Below are 23,540 nucleotides of genomic sequence, written 5' to 3' on the forward strand. Positions count from 1 at the left end.
GGCATGGCGTGATATGGATAGCCCAGGACCTCGTTGTCCTCTAGGCTATGCATCTAGTATATTGAATAACCGAGCGTATCCTCTCATGTAATATTTATTACCTGCTGGGTATATATGGAGGTCATACCCGGATCACGCTCCTATAACTTCCAAGTATTGGGTTACGGTAGATATTTTCCACGTATACGTAAACAATGGCGTGCCAGATATAACTGGTAACGTAATTCTCCCTGGAAATACTTCCATCCGCACTAACGCCTAATCATCGCTACCCGTACTATCATTGTCGGAATCCAGTGAATCAGATTCGCCCTTAGAGGACCCTGAAAGTCCGTCAAAATCAAGAATTATCCCCGGATATACCAACTTGACCCCTTCTTTCCATCTACCGTAATTTTCAAATGCGTTGTCATGCATATGTAAGTCCCTCAAACTAGTGGATATGTCCAAGTGTTGGATAGTCCGCTCTGACAAGCCGTTCCTGCACAATTTCAAAGGTCGTAACCTTGGGGGAAGTTTGGATAGCCCTGTGAGGTAGTTAAGTGGAAGATCACACCGTTGATTTTTCAAAATCAACACTTCGAGAGAATCCGGTAGCTGCAAATCGTTAATTACACCAATTGCGTTCCTCTTAAAGTTCAATACCTTTAACTTAGGAAGCTGGATGGTATTGATTGATGTAAACATGTTGGCAACAAGCTCCAATCAAAGTAGACTGTCGGGGAAATAGACATTGGCCAAGCTGGATATGTGATTTCCCAGGAGAAGCATCGTTTTCTAATGTGGTGAAAACTCAACGTTTCCCAACGACATAAACTTGTTAGATTCAAAATCCAACTTAAATAAACTATCCGGAAAACGGACATTGGTCAAACAGGATATTTGATTAAACTGAAGATCTAATGCTTTCAAATGCAGTGGGAAACCATAAGTAATAACTAGACACCTGAGAACCTAGACACCTGTAGACAGAGCTCAAACACAACTAGCTTGAATGCAATATTTTGAACGACAAATGCCACTCATTATACCAAGATCTTATAAGCCTAGCAGATCTCTGATATGTCAACTCACCAAGAGGAATATTAAAATTCCAAATATACAATAATTGCATCTCTCTACGTTTAAAACCATAATACCAGCTTCTCGTTCCATAACCTCTGCGGTATCACGTGCTCAAACTTTGCTCCGACGCGTCTTGCCAGCAGGCCCGTTTAATTGAAAAGCATCTTGCGTCTAGCTATTACTTTTTTTCCTCCATCCCTCTTTTTCATTCCCCTCAATTACCATCCATGAACCGAACACGACTCACACTCCTCGTCGTGGGGGTGCTCTTCCACCTCTGCTACCTCTGGTCGATCTTTGATATCTACTTTGTGTCGCCGTTGGTGCACGGGATGCAGCACCACAACTCTATCCAGTCCGTGCCCGTGACGGTTTCCTCCGCCGCGCCCGCCAAACGACTCTTCCTCATTGTGGGCGACGGTTTGCGCGCCGACAAGACCTTTGATCTCCTCACCCATCCGTCAACCGGCAAAACAGAGTACCTCGCGCCATACCTCCGGTCGCTCGTGCTCCACAACGCGACATACGGGGTTTCGCACACGCGGATGCCGACAGAGTCCAGACCGGGCCACGTAGCGATGATTGCTGGGTTCTACGAAGACGTTTCAGCGGTCACCAAGGGCTGGAAGGAGAACCCCGTGGACTTTGATTCATGCTTCAACCAGTCGCGCCACACGTACTCGTTCGGCTCGCCGGATATCCTCCCAATGTTCGCGCAGGGCGCGTCAGACAAGCTGCGAATCGACACCTGGATGTACGGGCACGAGTTTGAGGACTTTTCCAAATCGTCGATCGAGCTCGACGCGTTCGTGTTCCGTCACTTGGACGAGCTCATGGCCAACTCCACCGCCGACGAAGCACTCGACGTGGAGATTCGCCAGGAAGGTAACATCTTTTTCCTCCATTTGCTCGGCTGCGACACCGCCGGTCACTCCTACCGCCCGTACTCCGCTGAATACTATGATAACATCAAATACATCGACCAGATGCTCGAGAAAGTGGTTCCGCGCATCAATGCCTTCTTTGACGACGAAGACACGGCCTTTATCTTTACCGCCGACCACGGGATGTCCGACTTTGGCTCTCACGGTGACGGCCATCCGGACAACACACGCACGCCGATCATCGCCTGGGGCGCGGGTATCAACAAGCCCGTCCGAAACGAGCAACCCGTTTTTAGCATTCCCGAAGACAACGAGGACACGTACATGGCGGGCTGGGGGTTGGAGCACGTCCGCAGAAATGACGTCAAACAAGCGGACATTGCGTCATTGATGTCGTACTTGGTCGGGATAAACTACCCGGCAAACTCTGTCGGCGAACTTCCGCTCGCGTTCGTGCTGGCGCCAGAAGCGCAGAAGTTGCGTTCATTGTACCAGAACTCACTCGCGGTGTGGGAGCAGTACAGGATCAAAGAGCAAGAGGTGTCTGTCGCTCAGTTTAGCTTCAAACCGTTCCCTGGCTTTGCCACAAAGACCGTAGATGAGTACAAGGCGCAGATTGAGGCGGGGATTAACAGCGAGGACCCAGCCACCATTACGGTAGTTGAGGAGTTTATGCAGACGTCTTTAGAGGGCTTGACATATCTCCAGACGTACAACTGGTTGTTGTTGCGCACAATTGCTAGTGCTGGGTTCGTGGGATGGATCGTGTATTCGTTTATTATCTTTCTCAGATTGTTTGTTCTCAAGCCTCAGACTTCAGAAACTGAGGTGGCCGAAGACTCTGAAAAAGTTCAGGACAGCAAGGATAGCACCGATGAGGGAAGCACCTTTGGTGCGGTGACTGACGTCGGTTTCGCCTTCCTCACGCTCTTCCTCAATTACGTCCTCTTTGTCCAGCGCTCTCCCTTCAACTATCACGCATACCTCGCCTTCCCGCTCTTCTTCTGGAAGGAAATCTCTGTCAACAAGCGTGTTCTTGTCAACGGGATCACCGCCTTCTTTGCCAACGTCTCCGTGCCCATCCGCATTGCCTCCGTTATTGGCGTCCTTGCCATCTTTGAATCTATTGTGTACGGGTTCTTTAACCGCCGCATCTTTTCCGTGGTGTTTGTTGCCCTTGGCGTGGCCTACCCCGCCTTGCTCTGGAAAACGTCTGGGTCCATCTCCTTGGGTGCCTCCACGCTCTGGTTCCTCACTTGTTGCGGCTTGTCCACCTTCACGCTCTTTGATGCCGTCAAGGTGGAGAACTTGGCGCTCATCAATATTGGCGGAGCGGGCTGCTTGCTTGTGGGGGTTTACGGTTTCTACTACATCGCTACCCACCCAGTTCACCATCACAAGGGTCACTACACGCTTAACGGCGTGACTTCCGCGCTTGTGGTGGTCCAGATCTTGCTCGTAGTTGTCTCCTTGGCCACCACCCAGCTTGCCGTTGTCAGCTTGCAGGCGAGAGCGGGGTTGCCGAAGCTCGCGCAATACGGTGGGTTTGCCGTCTTGCTCGCGTCGTTGGTAGTCTTGCCGGTGGCCCAGGCGGTGGTCCAGCCACGCAACAAGGACTACCGCTTGCGCTTGCTCACCATCTTCCTCCTGTTTGCCCCGACCTTTATCATCTTGACCATCTCCTTCGAAGCCATCTTCTACCTTACCTATTCGTTGATGTTATTGCAGTGGATCGAGCTAGAGTCGCGTGTCAACGCCTGTGAGCGCCACAAGCCGGGGGCGAATGTTTGGATCCAGGTCTTGCGTGTCGCGGTTGTCGGTTTCTTTTACTTACAAATCGCCTTCTTCGGCACTGGTAATGTGGCCTCCATTTCGTCCTTCTCGCTTGACTCCGTGTACCGCCTCCTTCCTATTTTCGACCCGTTCCCAATGGGTGCGTTGCTCATGTTGAAGTTGGTTATCCCATACGTTTTGTTGTCGGTCGCCCTTGGCATCATGAACCACAAGTTGCACATCGAGACATTCACCATCACCACCTTGGTCATCTCCACCAGTGACATTTTGAGCATGAACTTCTTCTTCTTGGTCAAGACCGAGGGCTCGTGGTTGGACATTGGTGTCACCATTTCCAACTACTGCTTGGCCATCTTATCCTCCTTGTTCATGTTGTTGTTGGAGTTCATCAGCCAGCCGTTGTTGCATGGCGTCGAGATTTTGAGCGTCGAGGAAGTTGCTGTCGAAAAGGTTATCGAAAAGGTCGAGCGCCAGTTAGATTTCGAGGACAAGCCGGAGCCTATCGTGGTTGACTTGGATGATGAGACCCCTGTCAGCGCCAGACTCAGACGGGTCAGAAAAACGAACTAAGTTACTAGATTATTTAATGCATTAAAGGATAGTGTTAGACGTGAATGCTGCAGAGAACTTACCTGATTAAGTATAACTCGTGGAGGCTTCGGTTGAGGTCAATAACGGCAAGCGTAAGTGAGGTGCTCTCCCAATCGCGGTGAGTTTAATATTTGCAATCTAGTTTTATTTTAGATCTAGGTCGTACATGATGGAGACGTAAATTATATACCCATTCTTACGTTAGCTTCGTACTCTTCATCTCTTTGCTTATACCTTTATATACAAGAGCGACGCTGCGCTTATTTGAGCTGCTTGCCTGGGGCGTGGGCGTTGATGGTTGGAATTTCCTCAAGCGCGACGTTTTCAAAACTGCCCTGCAATTTCTCCAAAACCTCGTTCCAGATAGAGCCGGAGCTCTTGCCCAAACAGTCTATCTCGACCTTTTCACCGGAAGCCTTGGTGATTGTGAGGACGGCTGGGACCTTTGCGGCCTGTTCCAAGCCCGAGACGTGGACCCTCTGCACGGAAATTGGAAACTCTGGGTTGTGGAATTTGACAACCGGCAAGTAGGTTCTCCAGAAATCCTTGAGCCCGATCTGCTTCAAGTTGACGTTGCTAGGCATCAACGCGTTAAAGGAAGTGACGTTGGCGGTGTTGATTCTGATCGCGGCCGATGGGTTGGAAACACCAGCGATGCGGTTCAACTTTTCCGCCTGGGTAGCTACCCTCTTTATCAACTGTGGAATAGGCATGGCGGGTGGTGTAGGAGGGTTGAAGATGGGTGGGTCGAACCTTTGTAGCTATAGTGAAAAATTCCTATAAAAACCTTGAAGAAATTCGCGTGCGCACGCCCACACACCCGTGCGCACACCTGGATATTTGCGTGGGGTGTTTACATCACGCTGTGTTCTCCTAGTTATTGGGAAAGTACAATCCTTATAACCTTGTCGGGGATGCTGGATCAGGTTTCACCGAAACAGAGAAACATCCTGGAATATGGCAAGATTGGGATCGGGGTTGCTAGTCCACACAAGGTGGAGTACAACTACCAGCTGATAGTGTTTCCCAGGTCAGCCCACATCTCTAGTGTGCCCCAGAGCATGGAAAGCAAGATTGACCCCTTTTCGCAGCATGCTACCAACTTGATCGCGATCCAAGCTGATTTGGCTGTGCTTCTCGTGGGACAGGAACGGTTGGCGCTGGAGATTGACGGTTTGCTTGCCAGGTTGACCCAGTCCCGGGACAAGACTGCAGCGTTATATACGCCCGTTGGTCAACCATTCCCCGAGAAGATAGGCGTGGCAAATGCAAATGAAAGAGAAGCGTTGCTGCCAGAAAAAGAGACAGAGATAGAGCGTCTGCGAATCTTGGATGAGACGTTCCGATCGTTGAACAGCAACTTAGAGGAAGAACAGAGCTTTCGGAAACACGGGTCGTACGTGCTGCCCAAATCGCGGGACAACCGAAAGACCACCTTCTTTCAGCTCCAGACGCCAGTGAAGGATAGGACGCCATCACAACGCAACCCCCACTCCATGATGATGCTAAATCCGAGCAACTTGATAAGCCAGGGGGCTTACAAGGAAGATATTTCTGTTCCTAATGTAAGCCAAAAGCGGATATCGGTATCTCTCCAAAGTCCAGATGTCTCCGTCCAAAAACTAAGTCATGACCAGCCGTTTGTTTCTCCCGCTTTACAGTTGCCCACGCCAGCAGACGAGCCTGAAACCGCACGCAACTCCACCAGTTCGGTAATGTCGATTGACTCCTCCTTCGAGGTGGAACTCATCACCCAGGTGTCCAACCACTTCCGCCAAATACCCCTGCGTACAGCCGAAGACGATACGCTCAGATCGACGCTAGACAGCTTGGTTCACGCGACGGTGGAACTTATTTCGACGCCGTTGACAGACTTAGAGGCAGGGTGTCTGATTCGAACGGGAGAAAAGTTGTACAGGGGCAACAACGTTCTCAGAAAGAAGAGTGGTGATGTGGCAAAGGCATTGGAAAAGCTAGTAGGGTCCTTCACCGAAGTACATGCTGAGAATTAGTGTTCACCATCTCTTTGTTGAATCTTGACGTTATTCATTTGAATGTAATGTGACCCCAACAGAGCTCTCCGGTAAAGCAACCAGTTCTGGAGATGGGCGTTATGTATCACCCTCCGTTGGTGTCTAATGGAGGAATTTTCAATGACATTTACATGTGATGTAAGCACAACAGACGGATTAAGCAATGGCACTGTGTCCGGAGTTTCCCCTCTATGCTTATAACCTACGATTGGATAAACTTCGGAAATATGTGTTATTCCCCTTAACCACTAAGCTTAACAATTAGCACAAACCCAAGCTCCAATATCTCCAACGTCACTAGGGCTTCCATATGTTATGGCATTGTAACAAAATAATGGAGCGCTACTATCACACAATGGTACCGGTTGTTAATCTCTGTATATTATTCAAACCATTTACATAAAACATCGCACTGGTAAATAAAAGGTTTACTTTATCCATAGTATTAGTCACACCATACCTCAAACAGTACCAGTTTAACAAGTACTAGTCTTTGACGTGCCGCCCATACTAATACGCAGTCACAAAATCACGGTTCAGTCTCCATCAACAACTAATCTAATCGTATAAGTAAATTCCAGTAACAATTTGTCTAGTGCTTGTTTCCCCTCGGCCTCGATGTATCCGCTCAGTAAACTCTAAAACGCAGCCCTTTTGCGTTTTTGCTATGACGCAACTTTCACAGCCAAGACCCCTGCCAGCGATGCGGGCCGCACTCAAAACCCCTTGGCTTCCAAGACGTCAGAGTCCCGCGGGCTTTCAACTATATGTATAGTCATAAGTCCTTAAGCTACAATTCGCAGAAGCGCGAAAAAAAAACCCGTGGGAATTGGGGGAAGCGATAATTGAGAACCCCGTCTACTGCCACCCCACGTTCTGAAAAGCCTATTCACATTCGGCAGCCCATTCGTGCATTCGTCCAGCTGCACTGCACCTTCGACAACGCTACGTAACCACGAGCCTGACACACCCCACTAAAAAAGCGCATCCGTTGCCTCCAGTAGCGCGGTCTGTTTCGCGGCCATCCTGCGCTGAACCCTCTACAAAATAAACTCCGGACTGAAATTATCCGCAACCAAGCCGCCACCGTTCCCCTATCATCCATATATCCCTCTAGATCCCGAGTATCCTGCTGTTTTTAACAAACGTTTGTTTGCTAAACTTCCCCAGTTAGGCTAACCTGACATTTCCACAATCATATACGCATTCGCTATAGTAACTTCATCTAATTACCCAGGACACCCGTCCCCTCCACATCCCTTTTCACAACCTCTATTCACTTCCATTAAATGTCCATGCCGTTGCGAACCAACTCAACCAAGGCCCGCTCGCCTCCGCTCGCCGAAATGCCCGAGATCAAACGTAGCAACTCGTCGTCTGCCGCCCTTGGCTCCAAGTTCAAGGGTCTTTTCATCAAATCACCGCGAAGCCAACCGGAATCGCCCCAAAGTGTGCCCCATATCGATAGAAGTCCATCGCCGCTACTGTCGCCACGAACACGCCCGCTCCCGCTGATCCAGGACGAGGAGCTCGATCCGGTTGGCGAGATTTTACGGAGTGTGAGGCTGGGTGAAAAGGCCGTGGGGAAGACGAGTTCGCCACCCAGCCGCCAACCATCGCACAAGGCTACACGCACGCGTACAAATTCAGTTGTGCCGCCCGGAGCTCACCGTGAAGGAACGCTCCTCACCCTCGTGGACGGAACGCACCAACACCAGATTATCAACCATCACAAGGCCGAGAAAGTTACCGGCGGTGGTCTTCTTGGGTTCATGAAGGGTGCCAAGCCGGTGGAATCGTACTCCTTGTTGGATGAAGACGATATCGCGTACCGATTGCTGCGCGATAGCGACACGGACGAATACACGGACGACGAGGACCAGGAGAGCGGTGAGTATGCGTCCGAGTCGGAGGAAGAGTCGGCGATCGGCGAGAAACAGGTGCGGCTCATTCGCAAGCTCACAAGTAAGATCGAAACGCCGTTCCCGCCCAACCCCAGTGCCGTCAAGTCGCTCACCTCAATCTACGGCAAGTGTCAGGGGATCGTCGGTCGCGGCGCCTATGGGATTGTCAAGGTGGTTTCCAAGGAACACTGCTCAGTGACGGCACAGCAACAGCGCTCTGGTCAGTTTTACGCGGTGAAGGAACTCAAACGGAAGTCGAACGAAGACATTCACCATTTCTCCAATCGCCTTACGTCTGAATTTTGCATTTCCTCCACCCTCAACCACCAGAACGTCTCCTTCACGCTCAACCTCATGCGCGATGTCACAGACACCATCTCCGTGGTACTTCCTCTCTGCGCGGGTGGTGACCTTTACAACTTGATTCTGACGTCGGAAGGCTTGGACGTCACCACGTCAGAGTGCTTCTTCAAGCAACTTTTGCGGGGGATTAAGTATATGCACGCGCACGGGATTGCGCACTGCGACATCAAGCCGGAGAATATCTTGCTCACTTCCACTGGGTGTCTCAAAATCACCGATTTTGGCACTGCCTGTGTCTTCCGTACCGCATGGGAACATAAGGTTGTGTTGTCGTCGGGCGCGTGCGGGTCTGAGCCGTATGTTGCGCCGGAGGAGTATGTTTTGGACGAGTACGATCCGCGCCATGCAGATGTGTGGTCTGCGGGTATTGTGTATATGACGATGCGCACGGGCTCATATTTGTGGCGCATCGCGAAGCTGCTGGATGAGTTGTATTCACAGTATCTTAAGGCGCGGCCACAGTACGAGTCACGCAAGTGTGTTCTTCGGGGGCGGTTTGAGGCGATTGAGGCGTTGCCGGGGGGGAGTGTACCGAAAGAGAGGCGGAAAATTTTGTATGCAATGTTGAATCCGGACCCGCTGTTCAGGTGGACGGCGAGGGAGGTTTTGAAAAGCGAGTGGTTGAGGAGCATTGATGTGTGCGAGGCGGGGCTGGGCGAGTATGAATGAATGATAAAAAACTCTAAGCGGTAAGGGGTATCCTGTGGACTTTCTGTCTGAAGCTTAAAGGGTGTGCTTGCTGCCTGTGGTGCCTAAGAATGAATCTTGAAGCCTTGGTTGGCTACGAGTCCCCAATGCGTATAGTCACATGTCCAAGTTTGGAAATGGCACGAAGTTAAATGACCTGCCTTGACGTCTGGGTATACTCTACAGTTCAGAGGTGTACGATGCGTCGAACCTACAAACGCCTACTTTGTTGAGTCTACCTCCATTACCTGTTCTAATGCCTAGTATGCAACCCTGCGTTAAAACCCCGAGATAACTAATCAAGCACATTGAGAGTATCAGCGAGGAAGTTTCGCTGGATCCTGCGGAATACTAATAATACTCGTTGAATGTAGTCCCACTTGAATAGGGGAATGAACAGAGTAATTTTCGAGGATTCCAAGATATAGAGTCAAAGTGATAGATCTGGGGCTAGTATCTCAACTCTCCAGACGTTTTAGGCAAATTCTTTTGAAACTGACTACATTATAACCAGTAGAACACCTCGAGAACTAAATTATGCTTGCCTAGCCATACTTGTAAGTGGGTGGTGTACTATAAAAAGAGATGCCCCTTTAGCTTCTACCAAGTCAGGTTTTTGATCTAAAGCACGCCTCTCCGGCTCTCTCTCTCTCAACACCCTCTCGTTGTTAATCTCAAACCAATACTTAAAGGTATCAGTGTCGTCAACAAAGCTTTCCCACTTGCCGTTCTCGCTAGTTGTTCCGTCTCCTTGATACGTCCCGTTCATTGGGTCACTGGCCAAGTCCCATGGTTTTGGCGCGAGGATGTAGTGGACATTTTTCACCTTTGACACGTCCCAGATTTCGCTGTGGATCTGCGGAAGGGTCTTTAACGCATTGTACACGTAGCTTAATCCCAACCACTGGTGGTTAAACACGTCCGAGAGTAGCGACTGGTCCGCAAAATCGTAATTCTCGGTCTTGCTTGGCTTGCTAATCGCCTGAATGATCTTGTTGTACGTTTCCTGGGACGGTTTCACCACCTGGAGCCCACCGTTGCAGATCCCCAACCCAGCGCTGGCCAGAGGGCCTACACAGATGGCTGAATTCCCCACCTGGTTGGTACGTGGGTCCGAGTAAGCACAATTGTCGTGGGTCCAGTTCCTAGGATAGTGTGACTTGTTGTATGGGTTGCACACACAGGCGTGAGAGGCAGCAAAGACCGAGTTCTTGGATAACTCAATGTCGAACAACTCGTCCATGTTCTGGAGCACCACCATGTCGCTGTCTAGCTGTACCACCATGTCAAACTGCACCAACAGGAAAGGTTGCAACTTTGACCAGCAGTCGTAGAATCTAACATCATTGGTGTAGTCTTTCAGGGCGGTTGGGAGCAAGTACCGGATGCGGAGCTTCGGGATCTGGCGTACATCTAATTCATGGTGACCGTCCTCCGTGAACGTGTCGGTGTATAGGGCGACGAGAGGGTACTTCGATCCCACGCGCTTCAAGGAATAGTCGAGGGCTAGCAATCCTGGGAGGTAGTCGGTATTCGTGATGAGAGTGGTCCATACCCTGGTAGCGGTGATTTTGGTATCTGTTAACACTGTCATGTTCAGGAGTGTTGGAGTGAGCGCTAGCTAGGGTCAATGGAAGGCGAATCTGGCCCTATATATACAAAGCAAGCCGTTTAGGCTCCGATATGCGAGTGCAGCCGATCGGCGGCATTAAAGGAGTAGATTAAGGTTGCTACTAACGCTAGCTGCGCCACGTGGACGTTGACGGTTTGCACCGCCCGAGAATGATAGTCATATAATTTAATATACATATAGTAACCAGGGATCGCTAGAGCTCTGTCCATAGAAAGGATCGGGGCACGGGCGGCCGCTATGCCATTTGTGTGGCTTATCGCTTATCTCCTGCGCTTGCTGATTAATGCTCGAAAGGGGTGCGGCAAGACCCTAGCTGCACGTTGATCTACACTGTGGGCTATACACGCCAGCAACCATGGTATACCGAGGCCTCAAGTATGGTTGCCCGGGTATAATTCTTCTAGGCCGATAGATGTCAATTGTGTAACGGGTGGTAATCTGGGGACTTTCCTATGATATAGATGCTGTGTCGAGGCGTGTAGGTTTAACTACGTGGGATGCGGGCCTACTTCCTAAAAAGGCATCTTTCCAAAATCTCTCTGATTGTCCTTTGTGGAAAAGAATAGTCTCAATTTCACGTGACACTGCAGCGTAGGAGCATTCCACTTATCTGGGGATGTTTGAATCAAGATTTATTCAATTAGAAGATTTTGATACATGGTTTGCTAATAGTCATGAACGCACAAAGTTAAATTATTAACAGTTATTATGGCCGATCCTGTTGGACTAGCAAATCAGTGGGAATACACTGAGAGCTGAATCAGGATTTCATGAGTAGCGACGAATATGACTGAAAATTCTACACCATGGTTACTTAGATTGCAAATCCATTCCACTATACTCAAATTATTGAATTTGTGTAGCTGCTAGTTTGCACAATTACACAATCTTATTCTAATTCGCTCTTGGAGTCAGCTTACTCTAGATTGTTATAATAGAAAGTACATCAAACACAACCATAAATATATTATATCCTAATGAGTAATTAAGCTGTTTCACGCTAGATACAAGAACAATTCAATATGACAAATACCGTGGCCCTTGCTAAAGTTAAATCGCACATCCAAGTATCGTATTAAGGGTTGAGCAATCATATTGCTCGTTCCTAGACACTCGAAGACCATCTGGAAAACAAAACCCTACGCTCCCAAGCTAGATATTATACTCTAGAGTTTGCAACCTTTACATCCCCACCCACGACCTGACCAACGCAGCCACGCTTGGAATGGCTCCTAGCACCACCATCCCCACCCCAAAAAGCACAAACGAAATTGAACTCATTGCGGCGGCCCTGGGGTCCACCGTCATCAACCATGCGGTGGCAACTGCCCCGCAGTTGGTCCCCAACGTGATCCCACGCGTAACATAGTCGTCCTTGCCGATTCGAATGGCTTTCATAAAGAGCGGACCCGTGAGCACACCGATAATCCCAGATAGAATTGTCGTGACCGCCATCAACGGAATCGAACCGTCCAAGGAGGTCACGAGCGGCGTCCCCAAGGCTAGCGTTACAGATCTCCCGGTAAAGGCAAGCGAACGGGCGGGCGAAATGCCCAACTGGTAGCACAACGGAGGGTAGGCAAAGAATGAGCCACAGATGGTGATCACCAACGGAGGGATCAAGATCACTGCGTGGCGACGCAAGTCCCCGCGATACGTGAACATTGGCACCGAAAGTGCCACAATCGACACATCCATCAAGGAGGTGAGAACATCGCCCGCGCCTGGAAGCTTACCGGAGAACGATTGGGGATTGAACAAGTACAAGTAGTTTCTGCCCGTCTTGTACATCTTGATGGTTTCGATAAACGAATGGTGGTGGGGTTTGGGAGTCATAAGCGACAATATGTAAAACACAAGGAGACAGCAGCTGATGGATAGAAGGATAGGGTGGACAAACTGACGGAATCGGGGGGGCGGAAGGAGGGCCGCAAAAAAGAAAAGCACTCCTGTGGCAAGCTGGATGGGCATGGCATAGTCCAAGACATAATAAATTGGAATTCCAATGAGGAAAAGAAATCCATATACAAACCAGTCAAAGTGTGCAGTGATAAAGGTGGCCACAAGCTTGGTTGTGTCGGAAGAATTACGGTAATGCTTCTGTTGCATGTCCAAGTATGTTTCACGCTCACAAATGCCACTTGAGGTGTTTTGATCGAGTCCCACCCCAGGATTACGCGGGTTTGATGAATTTGCGGTTTTTGGAGGGGGGAGCAAGTCTGTGGTTGAATCCGCTGGTGTCTCGTCTACGCTAGGGATAAAGAGGTTGGAGGAGCTGTCCAACTCTGGGCTTGTCCGACCACTCTCGGTCTCACTTCCGAGAGGCAACTCGTCTAGCGGAACGTCATCCGGTCGATGCAACTCTTCGGCTCTGACCACACCGTCTTTCCTGCTTCTTCCGGTTAATCTCTGGAGCCCTACGAGCGTGTAAGCGCAAACGATACTCATGACGAGGTAGCCAAACACAAACACGCCGGCAATGGTGAGTGCTTCTTTGACAGATACCTTATCGCTGAGCGGAAGCGTGATAAAGCTGGGGGTGAAGAAGATGTTGATCCAGCGGAGCGCCCAGCCAGCGGGGACGTCAAGAAGCTTGAGGTACTTGGCTGTGCGCTGTTTGCCCAAAAAGCGTGACGAAAAACAGAGCCCTGTAAAATGGATAAGGAGCGCGAGGACCGAGGCCGGGAAGACAAAATGAATCACCGAGGTTAAAAGCTGGTGAATCCCATAGAGAATGGCAAGAATTGCAATCACACCGAGCGGAACATAGACGTAACTGTAGAGGATGTGGGGAAGCGAGAGAGAAACCCCGAGGTGGATCCCCCATAGGATCTCTTTGGGTTGCCAGGATCGAGGCATTGGAGGACGTGACAGATAGTATCTTGAAGAATTGTAAGCAAATTGAGGTGTGTGTAGATAAGCTAATGAATAGCTGGTTTTGAGCGCGGGCAGTGATAAACGGCTGAGCGGAGATGTCGATCGAGGTGGGTGGCCATGACGTATGAGGCTTGAACGACTGGGCGGCCTCCAGTAAAGCTTTGTCTGTTGTGTGAGCCCAATTCAATTCAATCGAGCCTGGATCATCCGATCAGTTTTGGTTGGTCGGATTATTATGCCTCAATTACTCTATACTACAGTCTTTACTTTCATGGAAGGTTGCCTAGGAACTACGCTCATATCTAGGATAGCAAACCCGGTGACGTCACCGGAAATTATTCAATGTTCATATCTTCGATACCCCAAAAAACTAAACACGCAAACTTCATACAAACTTCACACAAACTTCACGCTTTGTGCCGGAAGATGCTGATCTGGCTAAAAATGTGCAACGCATGGTAATACTCATTTGTAGCATCGGCCAACTGCCGAGTGACACTTCCGTCTATGTTTACCGCCTTCAAGTATGTCTCCAAGCCCTCCGGTTCAAACAAGGCTGAGCCGTTTTTTGCGTCTGCCAACCTTCTCTGCTCCAAGTAGTTTCCCACTACCTCACGGTACTGGAAAAACTCTTCGGTGTAGTTCTTGAACCGCTGGGAGTAGCTCTCAAACTCCGAAATTGATGGGGCACTGAGAACCGCTGGCACGGTGGGAATCGGATAGTGCAAGATCTCGCGTGTGGCCGAGTGCTCGTCAAACACCGAAAATGGCGATTTCTGCGGGCCGAACGGGTTAGTTGGCGGTTTGTGCTGCGGTCTCGGTATCTGGAACGAAATACCGGGGCGCGTATTCACTGGGGCGGATAACAATTCAGCCTTGCCGCTTCCAGCTTGTACAAACTCTGGTTTGTTCAGACCAGGGCGCTGCTTCGGCCGCTCCGGTCCCCCGAGAGAGGCACCGACATCGTGCATGTCGAAGTTACCGTCGGTTTGGGTAAACGGCGGAACCTTCATGTCGAAAGTAAACGCAGTATCTCGCATTTTAGGAGCCACGTCTTCCATCTCCGCGTCGGGAACCTCTTCCATATGCACACCTTTCTTAGGACCCAGTGTTGATGCCGGCGTTTGCGATTTCTGGGTCTCTTCGGTCTCTGTTTCGTCCTCCACCACGATTGGCTCGGCCTTCAGCTCGGCTTCTATGTGTGAGCGGTTAGCCCTCCGACTTTTGGTTGGTGGTCTGGCAGCAGGCCCGGTGGCCCTCGGTGGCGACTGGACTCTTCGTCTGGCGTCTTTTCGCAGCTTCATGGGACGGGCGTGGAAGATAGAGGCCGCGGTCGGCTTCGCAGCGCCAAACCCACCAGAGTTTTTGATGGTGAAGTCTCCTGGTATCAGATGGCTCTGGCTAAACTTGGCAAACGCAAACTGCGGAGCCTTTGGCGGTTCTTTGGAACTCTCGCTGTTTGGCGCGTCATCAGACTTTTCTTCTTCATTGGCACTTAGAAGCTCCGACTCGTCATCAAAGTCGTCTGCATCTTCGAACTCATCTAAGGTCGTATCTGGTTGGTCATCCTCTTCATCGGGGTCGACCACAATCGGATCGTCCGGGTCGTTACCTGGGCTCTCATGGGGCGAGGAAGATGCCATGCTGGTAGTATCGCTTTTTGGAGAGCTAGCAGGTTTGGCGCTACTCTTGCTTCTGGTGGTTCTGGTGGTTGCCTCTTGCTTCACCTCCTTCACGTTTGATGGGGAGGCCTTTGGGTCAGTCTTGGAACCAGGTTTATCAATTGGAGAGCTAGTTGTGGCTGGTCGTTCTACCGGGGTTTTCTCGCCTGACTGAAACGCGTATCCGGTCTTGGACCTTGTCCATTTATCATCGTTTGTCGACTTCATTTTTTGAACTTTGGGAGACGAAACAGACGCCTTGGGCGGGTTTTCCTTCTCCTCGGACCTAACGTTGTTTGTGGCATAGAACTGTTGGTAGGCTGACTTCTGTTGCTTGGGCACTTCGTAGAACTTTTGCTGAAAATTCCTCTGGTGCTGTTGCTGAAACTCTTGTTTTTTCTGGGCGTGGTGTTGCTGTCTCTGTTGGAACTCCTGCTCTGTTTGCCGCTTCTCCTCCTGCCGAGCTTTAAAGTATGCCTGGTCAAACGGATCTTGCCTGGCGTACAGATCCTGTCTGGCCCCGGCATACGGATTGTACGGATTTTCATAGTGATACCGCTGCCGTTGTGGGTATCCGTAACCATACCCCGTGGATTGCTGGGGGTTAGGCGGGCGTGGGAACGGATTCTGTGGGGTAGGCTGTGACTGTTTCATGTTGATGTCGTAGGCTTTTTTTTTCACCTTGTCACTGAGAACAGCGTATGCCTCCGCACCTTCCTTGAACCTGGCGTCGGCCAGTTCTGGGTTCCCGACGTTTTTGTCCGGGTGGTGCCGCAATGCAAACTTCCGGTACGCCTTCTTGATCTCAGCGTCTCCAGCAAGTGACAGTACCCCTAGTACCTCATAGTGGGTAGGCATGATGTGTGACAGTTCAGGGGTGAGATAAGGGGGTGTTCAGGGCTGGAGTTACCGTGTATGGCGTAATTATCGCTAGATAGGGGTTCCTTATCGCCACTATTTACATTTCGATTTTGCTATGCACACGATTTACAGGTACGAAAAAAATTCACGTGGTTCAACTTAAAGTCATTGGTATGTACACGATCCATATAACGACGGAAATTGATTCGGAGTGGGTTTTCAAGTCCCAAAAATGGCAAATTTTTTAAACGGAATAACATGCAAGCAAAATGAAATCGATGAACTTATTCTCAACTTATACTGGCCGTACTGTGGCTGTATACTGGTAGCACGCACCGGGCTCTGGCGGGTACATAGGTTCTGTGCGTGTGAATAAAAGACTGTAATATTTCCACTTTGTAGGGTATCTCCAAAGATCCTTAATCGTTATTGAATTGAGTCAATTGGCCATAAATCTGGGAGTTTGTATAAAAGTTATACGATATATGGAGACCCCACCGTATGCCCATCCATTACCAGTTCATGCATATGCGGCCGCTTAATGAATTCTCGTCGTGTAGCTAAAGTTGGATACGCGGCCTATGGCCATGCCACCTGGACCAGCAATACATGGCCCGCTAAGACCGTATAAATAGCACCCCATATGATAATCCCAAAATTACCGCTAAAAGCTGTAAACCACCGGATGATATCAGTATCTTTCAGGACAAATGGCTACGTGGCTGATCAGTATGAAATTCGGAGTTAAATTATCCCATTTGACCTTCAAACATGTTATTAAATATCACATTTGCTTCCACATCCAGAATCTCCGCACATATCACTCCGGTTAAACTTTACAAGAATAGCTAATGGTTATATTAGGCAGCGCACTCCCGAGGGATGTAACGAAATGCAGGGAATTAATACATAAAACAGAGAAACAAAGATAAGAAATCAAAAAAGGAAGCTGGCAAATAAGAAAAAAAAATCGTGGGTATACAGGGGAAAACGTAAAGGAATAGTACAGGCGTGGAAAGGGAGGTGGAAAGAGGGGATAGACGATGACACCTCCACGGAATGCAAATTAACAAATGGAAAAAAGATGAAGACAGATCCTTCAAATGCAAAATGGAGACTAGAACTCCTCAAACAAGTTGTCGTAGGGGTCATCGACACCTTCAATGCCGTAATCGAGCTCAGCCTCGGGGTACCGGTCAAACTGACTCGTGTCGCCACAGCCACTCTGGATGGGAGGCTCGTAGGGAGTTTCAATATCACGGTTATGCAACCGGTCCCAGATGACCTCGTCAAACCATTCGTGTTGCTTGACATCGTCCGTGCCGTTCTGCAAGTTGCCGAGCCGGTTGGACAAGTCTTTGGTAATCAACTTCTGGAGCAAATCGACGACGTCTGACCCGAGATAGTCAGGGTACGTGACCTGGGCCTGGAGGATGTTTTCGTACGTCTTCATGGGGTTGGAGTCGAAGAACGGAGTAAAGCCAGTGAGCATCTCGAAGATCAAGATTCCAAATGACCACCAGTCCACAGACTTGTTGTAGGGCTTGGTCGCTACGACCTCCGGTGCGATGTAGTCTGGGGTCCCACACAAGGTGTAGGTGACGTCGGGAACCTCTTTGGCGAACCCAAAGTCGGTCAACTTGATATGTCCATTCTTATCGAGCAAAATATTCTCCGGCTTCAAGTCTCGGTAAATGATGTTGTGGTTGTGCAAGTATTCCAACGCTAGACACACCTCGGCTGCGTAGAACTTGGCCACGGGGTTGGGGAACTTGGACGACTTGCGCAACAAAGAAAAGAGCTCACCACCTTCAATGTAGTCCATGATCATGAAAACTGTCTTGCAGTCCTGGAACGTGCCCCACATGCGAATCACAAACGCCAGGTCCACGAGCTTCAACATTTTGCGCTCGTCGTTGGTGTGCTCCACCTGCTTCATCTTCACGACCTGCGACTTGCGCAACGCCTTCATCGCATAAAAACGCCCGTTGTGCACCGAGCGCACCAAATGCACACGGCCGAACGAGCCCGTGCCGAGGGTTCGTAAGATCTGAAAGTCTTTGAGCGAGTATTTCCCCTTGGATGTGGTCGACTTATGGAGCAAGCCTTGCGACTCGTCAACCCCGCGCGCATACTGAAGCTGTTGCTGCTCAAGCTGGAGCTGTTGCTGCCGCTGTTGCTGGTTGATCTGCTGTTGGTGCTGCAATTCGAGTGATGGCGGCAGCTGGTGCTGGGGAATCGGCTGATGCTGTTCGAGCGACTGCAGAGTGGGCGACGAGAGCGCCGTTATCGGCAGGGAAATGTGTGGGTCCAGATTCATCGGAAGGTTTTCTCGGTGTGGCGAGACGTATGGCATAAAAAGAAAGATGGTCCAGGGTTGAATAAAAGCTGACGGCTATCAGAGATGGGGGAGAGCGTTAGAGTAAGATTGCTCTCGGAATAAGCACACTGATTAACGTTGGTAGCTCTCACTGGGGTTGCTCGCTGGTTAAAATACTTGCGTGGCTTTCGATGGAAACAATGAACGGCAGAGTATGTTAAAATGAGAAAAGCACGCTGCGTGGACTCTTAATGTCTGGGCTCCGGAACGTGCATTCAGTTGTAGTTCCAAGTTAAAATTCGAGGAAAAAGAAAGAGCCAAAAAAGAAACGGGGATGAAAAAGAAACGCGTTCATTCAAGGTCCTGCACGCTTGCCGCTGCTTGTTACAGGAGAGTAAGCCTATGGTGTCTCTGGGGGGGGGGGGGCAATGGCAGTAGTGGACTGCATCTAGGTGTCGATGCGCTGGCGTCATACTGCAAAACCACCGTTTTGGTCTGGCCTGGCACGTCCTGGGGCAGAGTATACAAGGGCAACGGCGGGGTCAGAGGTGGCGATTGTGCACGGTGATTAGAGACGCTGGTGAAAGTTAACGCAAGGTGGGGATCACCACAAGGCGTCCAGGCACACTAGCTACTGGTGACGTTTCCGTAGGTGCATACAGGTTTCCGCCGGTTGGGACTACATGATGAAATACGGCAAATATAACTAAAGTGCTTGTCACTTGAGCTGCAGTAATTAATTTACCAGACTGGGGTGACTGTTTCCCGGGCTAGAAGTTACTACAAATTAGCCTATGCTATGTCAAATAAGCATTTTTGTAGGACCGCCATAACCGTATCTAACATTATCTCGTAAAATATAGGAATTTGGTGACGGATGCCAGACAGCTGAGAAGTTTACACCGATCTAACTCATTCTGTGAGTGTTTTAGATCCCTATTGTTTTTATTTAAACAATGGGGTCTCCTACTATAGTGGAATATTGGATTGGCCATGGTTTTATTACCTCCACCAATACATTTCCGGGGGGGAAACCTGTGCTCCCGTTGTGTAACGTAGGGAGCTCATCGATTCCTTTATCTCTTTTTTCAGAGGTATTCTAAAGTTCTGAAACAGCCGATATCCTAATCTGGATTAGCGGACCGCGGTTACCGGAAAGATAGTGTTACTCAGGTATTCAGACTTTCGCCGAAAGCATCTGGGCCTTCAAGGTTACTTAGTGCCGATGTAGGTCCATAGTCGGGGTAGCTGTGCACGTCTGCATGTCAGAGATGCCATAGTGGATACGTCGTCTGATTTACCAGAAAGCTGGTTCTGGACAGGTAGGTGCTCCACCGAAGATTAGGCAGATTTGCCTCCACCCGGCTTGACGACGCTACCGCAGATCTCGTCTGAAAACACCCCTTGTATAAAGGCTTGAAAAGTGAAACAGGGAAAAACACATCTGCCTGTTAAGCTTTCTTCTCCCCCGGGTAGTCATAAAGATTTGTTTCATAAGGTATTTAAGATATAACAACAACGCTAAGCCATAAATAAAAACAAGCTCTTTTTTAAAAAAACTCGTGCGATAGTGCAATCCTTCATTTACATGTCTGTCCTTTAGTTATAGCTACCATAAAAGATCCATTTATACTGAAGTAGTCGCAGTTGAGCGTAGTTTCGACTTTCCTGACTAACGTGGGAAAATCTGGAAAATCCGGGGCGGCCTGGCTCGAAAACATATCCGATACAGTACTTCCGCCTTATGCGTGCAGATATGGTGACCGTATTTTGAAGCTTATCCTGCTAGCCCCCCATTCCCTTGTTTCCACAGATACGCCTTTTACGAGCCAGGGCGTGAACGTTTCCAAGACCGTTTCGCTGTACGTTGTCCTGATGAGCCGCACTGTTAAGCCTCAAGCCCAAGGTCGTGTCGCTACAGAAAATCATGGGTTGTTAATTATGGCCGATTTGGGAAGCCGAGATTCCAACCGAAAAGGGCTCTCTGGTAATTCCCGATAGAGCTATTTGTACCTCGAATATCGTTAAAATGGGTTCCAGTTCTTCCAAGCCGTCTCGTACATTGGCCAAGACTGTGGGAGAGGTTGCCCGTAATACTTCCAAACCCATAATTAGATCACAGCCGAACCTCCTTCAGCCAGTGAAACAACCGCCCCAAGCGACTGCTCCTGCCACAAGATCGTTTGATGAGCCAACTAATGCCAAACTTCAATCATCTGAGGATATCAACTCCATAAAGAACGCCCATATTCCAGAAGCCCCGGTGGATACACGTTTCAATAAGAGTGCCATGGCCATGGGGATGCTCAGCGTGCAAATGGCTCATTTAAAGATCAATCCCGATAACCCAGCGTACCAGATGGCCGTAAACAGACAGCGCCTTCTTGCCTTGGCGAAAGAACAGGCAGATGAAGACGCTCCCCGCACAATGGTGACCGCTAATGAGTTGGGCCAGATCGTGGAAGATCTCAGCGAAGGTGTAGTTCCGCAGGAGCACTTGATGAAGCAGTACAACGTTTCCGCCGAAATCTTCACAAAGCTCAACCCGAGATTCAAGCTTGCCCAGACCGACTTCAGATCGATGGATGAGTCCAAGGACGAGACCGAAGACTCCGAGTGGGAGGGGATCGGTATTGATGCAGCGATCGACCACGAAAAGCACTACCTGTTCAAGGAGGACCAGCAAAAGTGGTTGGAGATGAAGAAGAAGCGATTGGCTGCCTACAATGCCGTGTTCAACCCGGAGCTCTTCCGATAGGAAACGGGCTTCTTGTATATACTTAACGAGCTCATTCATCAGGAGATTTTGGACCATTCAGGGGGGATTTGTCATAGACGTATCTACGTATTTGTAGGAGTTTTCTATCTGATAACATGTTTACGCCGGGACTCTTTCCCAAAAACGAATCGCAAGCCACTAGGTAAGACTTTCCTGGAGGCTTGTAGAACTTGAACGGTGATAATCCATTTACAATCCCGTATTCAATATATTCAGTTCAAGATGGGTGCCCCCTTGGACTAATCGCTCAAACCTGGAGCGTTGGGATATTTCTACGTCTTACACATTTGTTTCAAGTCTAAGCCTTCAATAACACCCCTGAAATGAGACTACGATTACGTTTTGATGATTTTTTTTTGTAAATAAATAGGGGGTATAACAGAGTAAGTAGAGTATCGCGAGCGTTTAGATACCCTCCCTTAATTCGACATACCGCAAGTACGCATCCTTGGTTTTGATTCGCCACGTCTTCCCCCACTTCAAAAACGGAATGATTAAACAGATGACGGCAAAGTTAACCACTGCCAAGGCAATGTAACTTTTTTCTGTGCCGGCACTATCCAACCACAATGAGCAAACAAACGTAAAAATGCATGCCGTGGTGTTGTTAATGATAGCCACTCCCACCATGCCCTCCAAGACTAATTCTGGATACGCGTCCATCAAATAGGACATGGCCAAGTCACCACTGGCACCCCAACCAAACCCGATGAAACCCAACCCGACGTAAATAGCGGGCCAGGGAAACTCTCTACCGGTGCAGATCCCGAAGAGCAACAACCCCGTGGGGGAAACGACCAACGTGAGGAAGGACAACCACAAGCGGAACTCCGCTTCCTGCACACCGTTGTTGCGCTTGGCAAGCCACAATGTGTGGTAGTCAGAGAGCACACCGGCATATAAGCACCCGATACACGCACCTATAAGGGTCGGGATGTTCATGAGGGCCACCCCGGTCTCGCTCAAGTTCCACGGCTCGTCGTAAAATTTAGAGTCCTGGGTTGTGAGATAAAAGGATAAGAGCAAGTCCTGGGTCCCCCAGAGCAAACCCGAAAGCCAGACCGCTGGAAAGGTGAAGATTTTGAGATTCATAACAAAATAACGCCAGTACTGTTTAAACCCGTACCCCTTTAAATTAGTAGCCTTAGTGATCAACCGGATGCGTTTCCGGTACGGAAGTAAGGGTTCAGAGGAGCCGTCACCGTTGGTTATGGTACACCTTTCCATATCAGAAACATCGGGCTCGTCTTCCAGTCCTTTGGTGTCGTCTACTTGCACATCCACTTGTGGGTAGTCACTTTCTCCCGCGAGCGTGTACAACTTGCGGTCGAAGTAGGTTTCCTCCAAGCCAAAGATGAGCACAATCAATGAGCCACCACATATGATAACGGCCCACCAGCCGACCCACCTGAAGCCCTGGGAGCTACTGATCAAGTGGGCGAACAATGGCCCCAAGAAGGTCCCGATCGAAGTGGCCAAGATATATACCGTCAACACTGACCCCAACTGGTGCTGGAAGAAAATATCCGACAACAGCAACTGCACCTGCGCCTCGGCACATGCTTCAGAGACTCCCACGAACAACTGCGACCAGATCGTGTCTGCGGTCTTAGTGGAGGTGGCAAACCAGACGTTACCCAAAAGCCCGGAGAGGATGCAGATCAAGTAGGTGATTCTGCGGCCGTAGAGAGAGGAAAGTGGAGCAAACACAAGTGTGGCATAGCCAATCCCAAGGAAGAGCACCCCGGCCCCGGTGTTCATGGCGGCGTACGAGATTCCGTACACCTCGTTGAGGGAGGTCTGGGCCGCCAGCGCGTCGTTGGCGATGGCAGCGGTCAACCCGGTAATGTAACTGACCAATACGAAATGGCCTATTTTGCGCGTAGTGGACCAGTTCAACGGGTCGTTGGGTGATTCTGACGGCTGTGGAGAAAGTATGATCTCCTGCTTACCGTGCTTGACAGTTTTCAACCGCCGCAACCCCACCTGCGTGTTTCCATCGTTGGACAAGATGTTTATTGTCCCTGGGATGAAGTCATCCGTGTAGTGTTGGGCTCTAAAGTCGGTGGCCATGAAGAAGACGCGACA

At 49.6% G+C, this 23,540-nt stretch overlaps 12 protein-coding genes across 12 annotated transcripts; 4 read left to right on the forward strand and 8 right to left on the reverse strand.

Annotated features, from left to right (window-relative positions):
- Window positions 1–184: 184 nt before the first annotated feature.
- BABINDRAFT_163562 (uncharacterized protein) lies at window positions 185–692 on the reverse strand (the record flags this gene model as incomplete). Its single annotated transcript, XM_019129981.1, has 1 exon — window positions 185–692. A coding segment is annotated over exon 1 (425 nt), but the record flags the coding sequence as incomplete, so codon positions are not given.
- A 600-nt stretch (window positions 693–1,292) lies between these two features.
- On the forward strand, window positions 1,293–4,313 carry MCD4 (mannose-ethanolamine phosphotransferase; the record flags this gene model as incomplete). The annotated part of the gene is made up of 2 exons (XM_019132047.1): window positions 1,293–2,747; window positions 2,805–4,313. 2 exons carry the CDS (start codon window positions 1,293–1,295, stop codon window positions 4,311–4,313), a joined length of 2,964 nt encoding a protein of 987 aa, XP_018982613.1.
- Window positions 4,314–4,594: 281 nt separating this feature from the next.
- Window positions 4,595–5,047, reverse strand: BABINDRAFT_10194 (mitochondrial 54S ribosomal protein MRP49; the record flags this gene model as incomplete). The annotated part of the gene is made up of 1 exon (XM_019126701.1): window positions 4,595–5,047. The coding sequence occupies one exon, from the start codon at window positions 5,045–5,047 to the stop codon at window positions 4,595–4,597; it is 453 nt and encodes a 150-aa protein (XP_018982614.1).
- Window positions 5,048–5,248: 201 nt separating this feature from the next.
- Window positions 5,249–6,782, forward strand: BABINDRAFT_15541 (uncharacterized protein; the record flags this gene model as incomplete). The annotated part of the gene is made up of 1 exon (XM_019127279.1): window positions 5,249–6,782. One exon carries the CDS (start codon window positions 5,249–5,251, stop codon window positions 6,344–6,346), a length of 1,098 nt encoding a protein of 365 aa, XP_018982615.1. The 3' UTR covers window positions 6,347–6,782.
- A 424-nt stretch (window positions 6,783–7,206) lies between these two features.
- On the reverse strand, window positions 7,207–7,564 carry BABINDRAFT_99884 (uncharacterized protein). The gene has a single exon (XM_019133054.1). The coding sequence runs from the start codon at window positions 7,470–7,472 to the stop codon at window positions 7,257–7,259; it is 216 nt and encodes a 71-aa protein (XP_018982616.1). The 5' UTR covers window positions 7,473–7,564; the 3' UTR covers window positions 7,207–7,256.
- Window positions 7,565–8,361: 797 nt separating this feature from the next.
- On the forward strand, window positions 8,362–9,285 carry BABINDRAFT_16679 (serine/threonine-protein kinase; the record flags this gene model as incomplete). The annotated part of the gene is made up of 1 exon (XM_019130460.1): window positions 8,362–9,285. A coding segment is annotated over one exon (924 nt), but the record flags the coding sequence as incomplete, so codon positions are not given.
- A 72-nt stretch (window positions 9,286–9,357) lies between these two features.
- On the reverse strand, window positions 9,358–13,813 carry BABINDRAFT_10197 (uncharacterized protein; the record flags this gene model as incomplete). Its single annotated transcript, XM_019126702.1, has 3 exons — window positions 9,358–9,386; window positions 9,952–10,942; window positions 12,161–13,813. The coding sequence occupies 3 exons, from the start codon at window positions 13,811–13,813 to the stop codon at window positions 9,358–9,360; spliced, it is 2,673 nt and encodes an 890-aa protein (XP_018982618.1).
- Window positions 13,814–14,141: 328 nt separating this feature from the next.
- On the reverse strand, window positions 14,142–16,439 carry BABINDRAFT_163564 (uncharacterized protein; the record flags this gene model as incomplete). The annotated part of the gene is made up of 1 exon (XM_019129982.1): window positions 14,142–16,439. A coding segment is annotated over exon 1 (1,769 nt), but the record flags the coding sequence as incomplete, so codon positions are not given.
- BABINDRAFT_41701 (uncharacterized protein) lies at window positions 16,153–16,350 on the reverse strand (the record flags this gene model as incomplete). The annotated part of the gene is made up of 1 exon (XM_019132039.1): window positions 16,153–16,350. A coding segment is annotated over one exon (198 nt), but the record flags the coding sequence as incomplete, so codon positions are not given.
- Window positions 16,440–17,206: 767 nt separating the features above from the next.
- Window positions 17,207–18,900, reverse strand: BABINDRAFT_163565 (cAMP-dependent protein kinase). The gene has a single exon (XM_019129983.1). It carries the CDS (start codon window positions 18,707–18,709, stop codon window positions 17,471–17,473), a length of 1,239 nt encoding a protein of 412 aa, XP_018982621.1. The 5' UTR covers window positions 18,710–18,900; the 3' UTR covers window positions 17,207–17,470.
- A 1,725-nt stretch (window positions 18,901–20,625) lies between these two features.
- Window positions 20,626–21,795, forward strand: BABINDRAFT_99944 (uncharacterized protein). Its single transcript, XM_019133055.1, has one exon. It carries the CDS (start codon window positions 20,703–20,705, stop codon window positions 21,429–21,431), a length of 729 nt encoding a protein of 242 aa, XP_018982622.1. The 5' UTR covers window positions 20,626–20,702; the 3' UTR covers window positions 21,432–21,795.
- Window positions 21,796–21,857: 62 nt separating this feature from the next.
- BABINDRAFT_15547 (uncharacterized protein) lies at window positions 21,858–23,525 on the reverse strand (the record flags this gene model as incomplete). The annotated part of the gene is made up of 1 exon (XM_019127280.1): window positions 21,858–23,525. The coding sequence occupies one exon, from the start codon at window positions 23,523–23,525 to the stop codon at window positions 21,858–21,860; it is 1,668 nt and encodes a 555-aa protein (XP_018982623.1).
- Between the last annotated feature and the right edge of the window lie 15 nt (window positions 23,526–23,540).

This window comes from Babjeviella inositovora, assembly GCF_001661335.1.
Source record: "Babjeviella inositovora NRRL Y-12698 unplaced genomic scaffold BABINscaffold_16, whole genome shotgun sequence".
In the NCBI taxonomy this organism is placed as follows: Eukaryota; Fungi; Ascomycota; class Pichiomycetes; order Serinales; genus Babjeviella; species Babjeviella inositovora.

Coding starts and splice junctions, on each gene's coding strand:
- BABINDRAFT_99944 (XM_019133055.1), top strand. CDS start 20,703: ATGGGTTCCAGTTCTTCCAAGCCGTCTCGTACATTGGCCAAGACTGTG.
- BABINDRAFT_99884 (XM_019133054.1), bottom strand. CDS start 7,472: ATGGATGATAGGGGAACGGTGGCGGCTTGGTTGCGGATAATTTCAGTC.
- BABINDRAFT_163565 (XM_019129983.1), bottom strand. CDS start 18,709: ATGCCATACGTCTCGCCACACCGAGAAAACCTTCCGATGAATCTGGAC.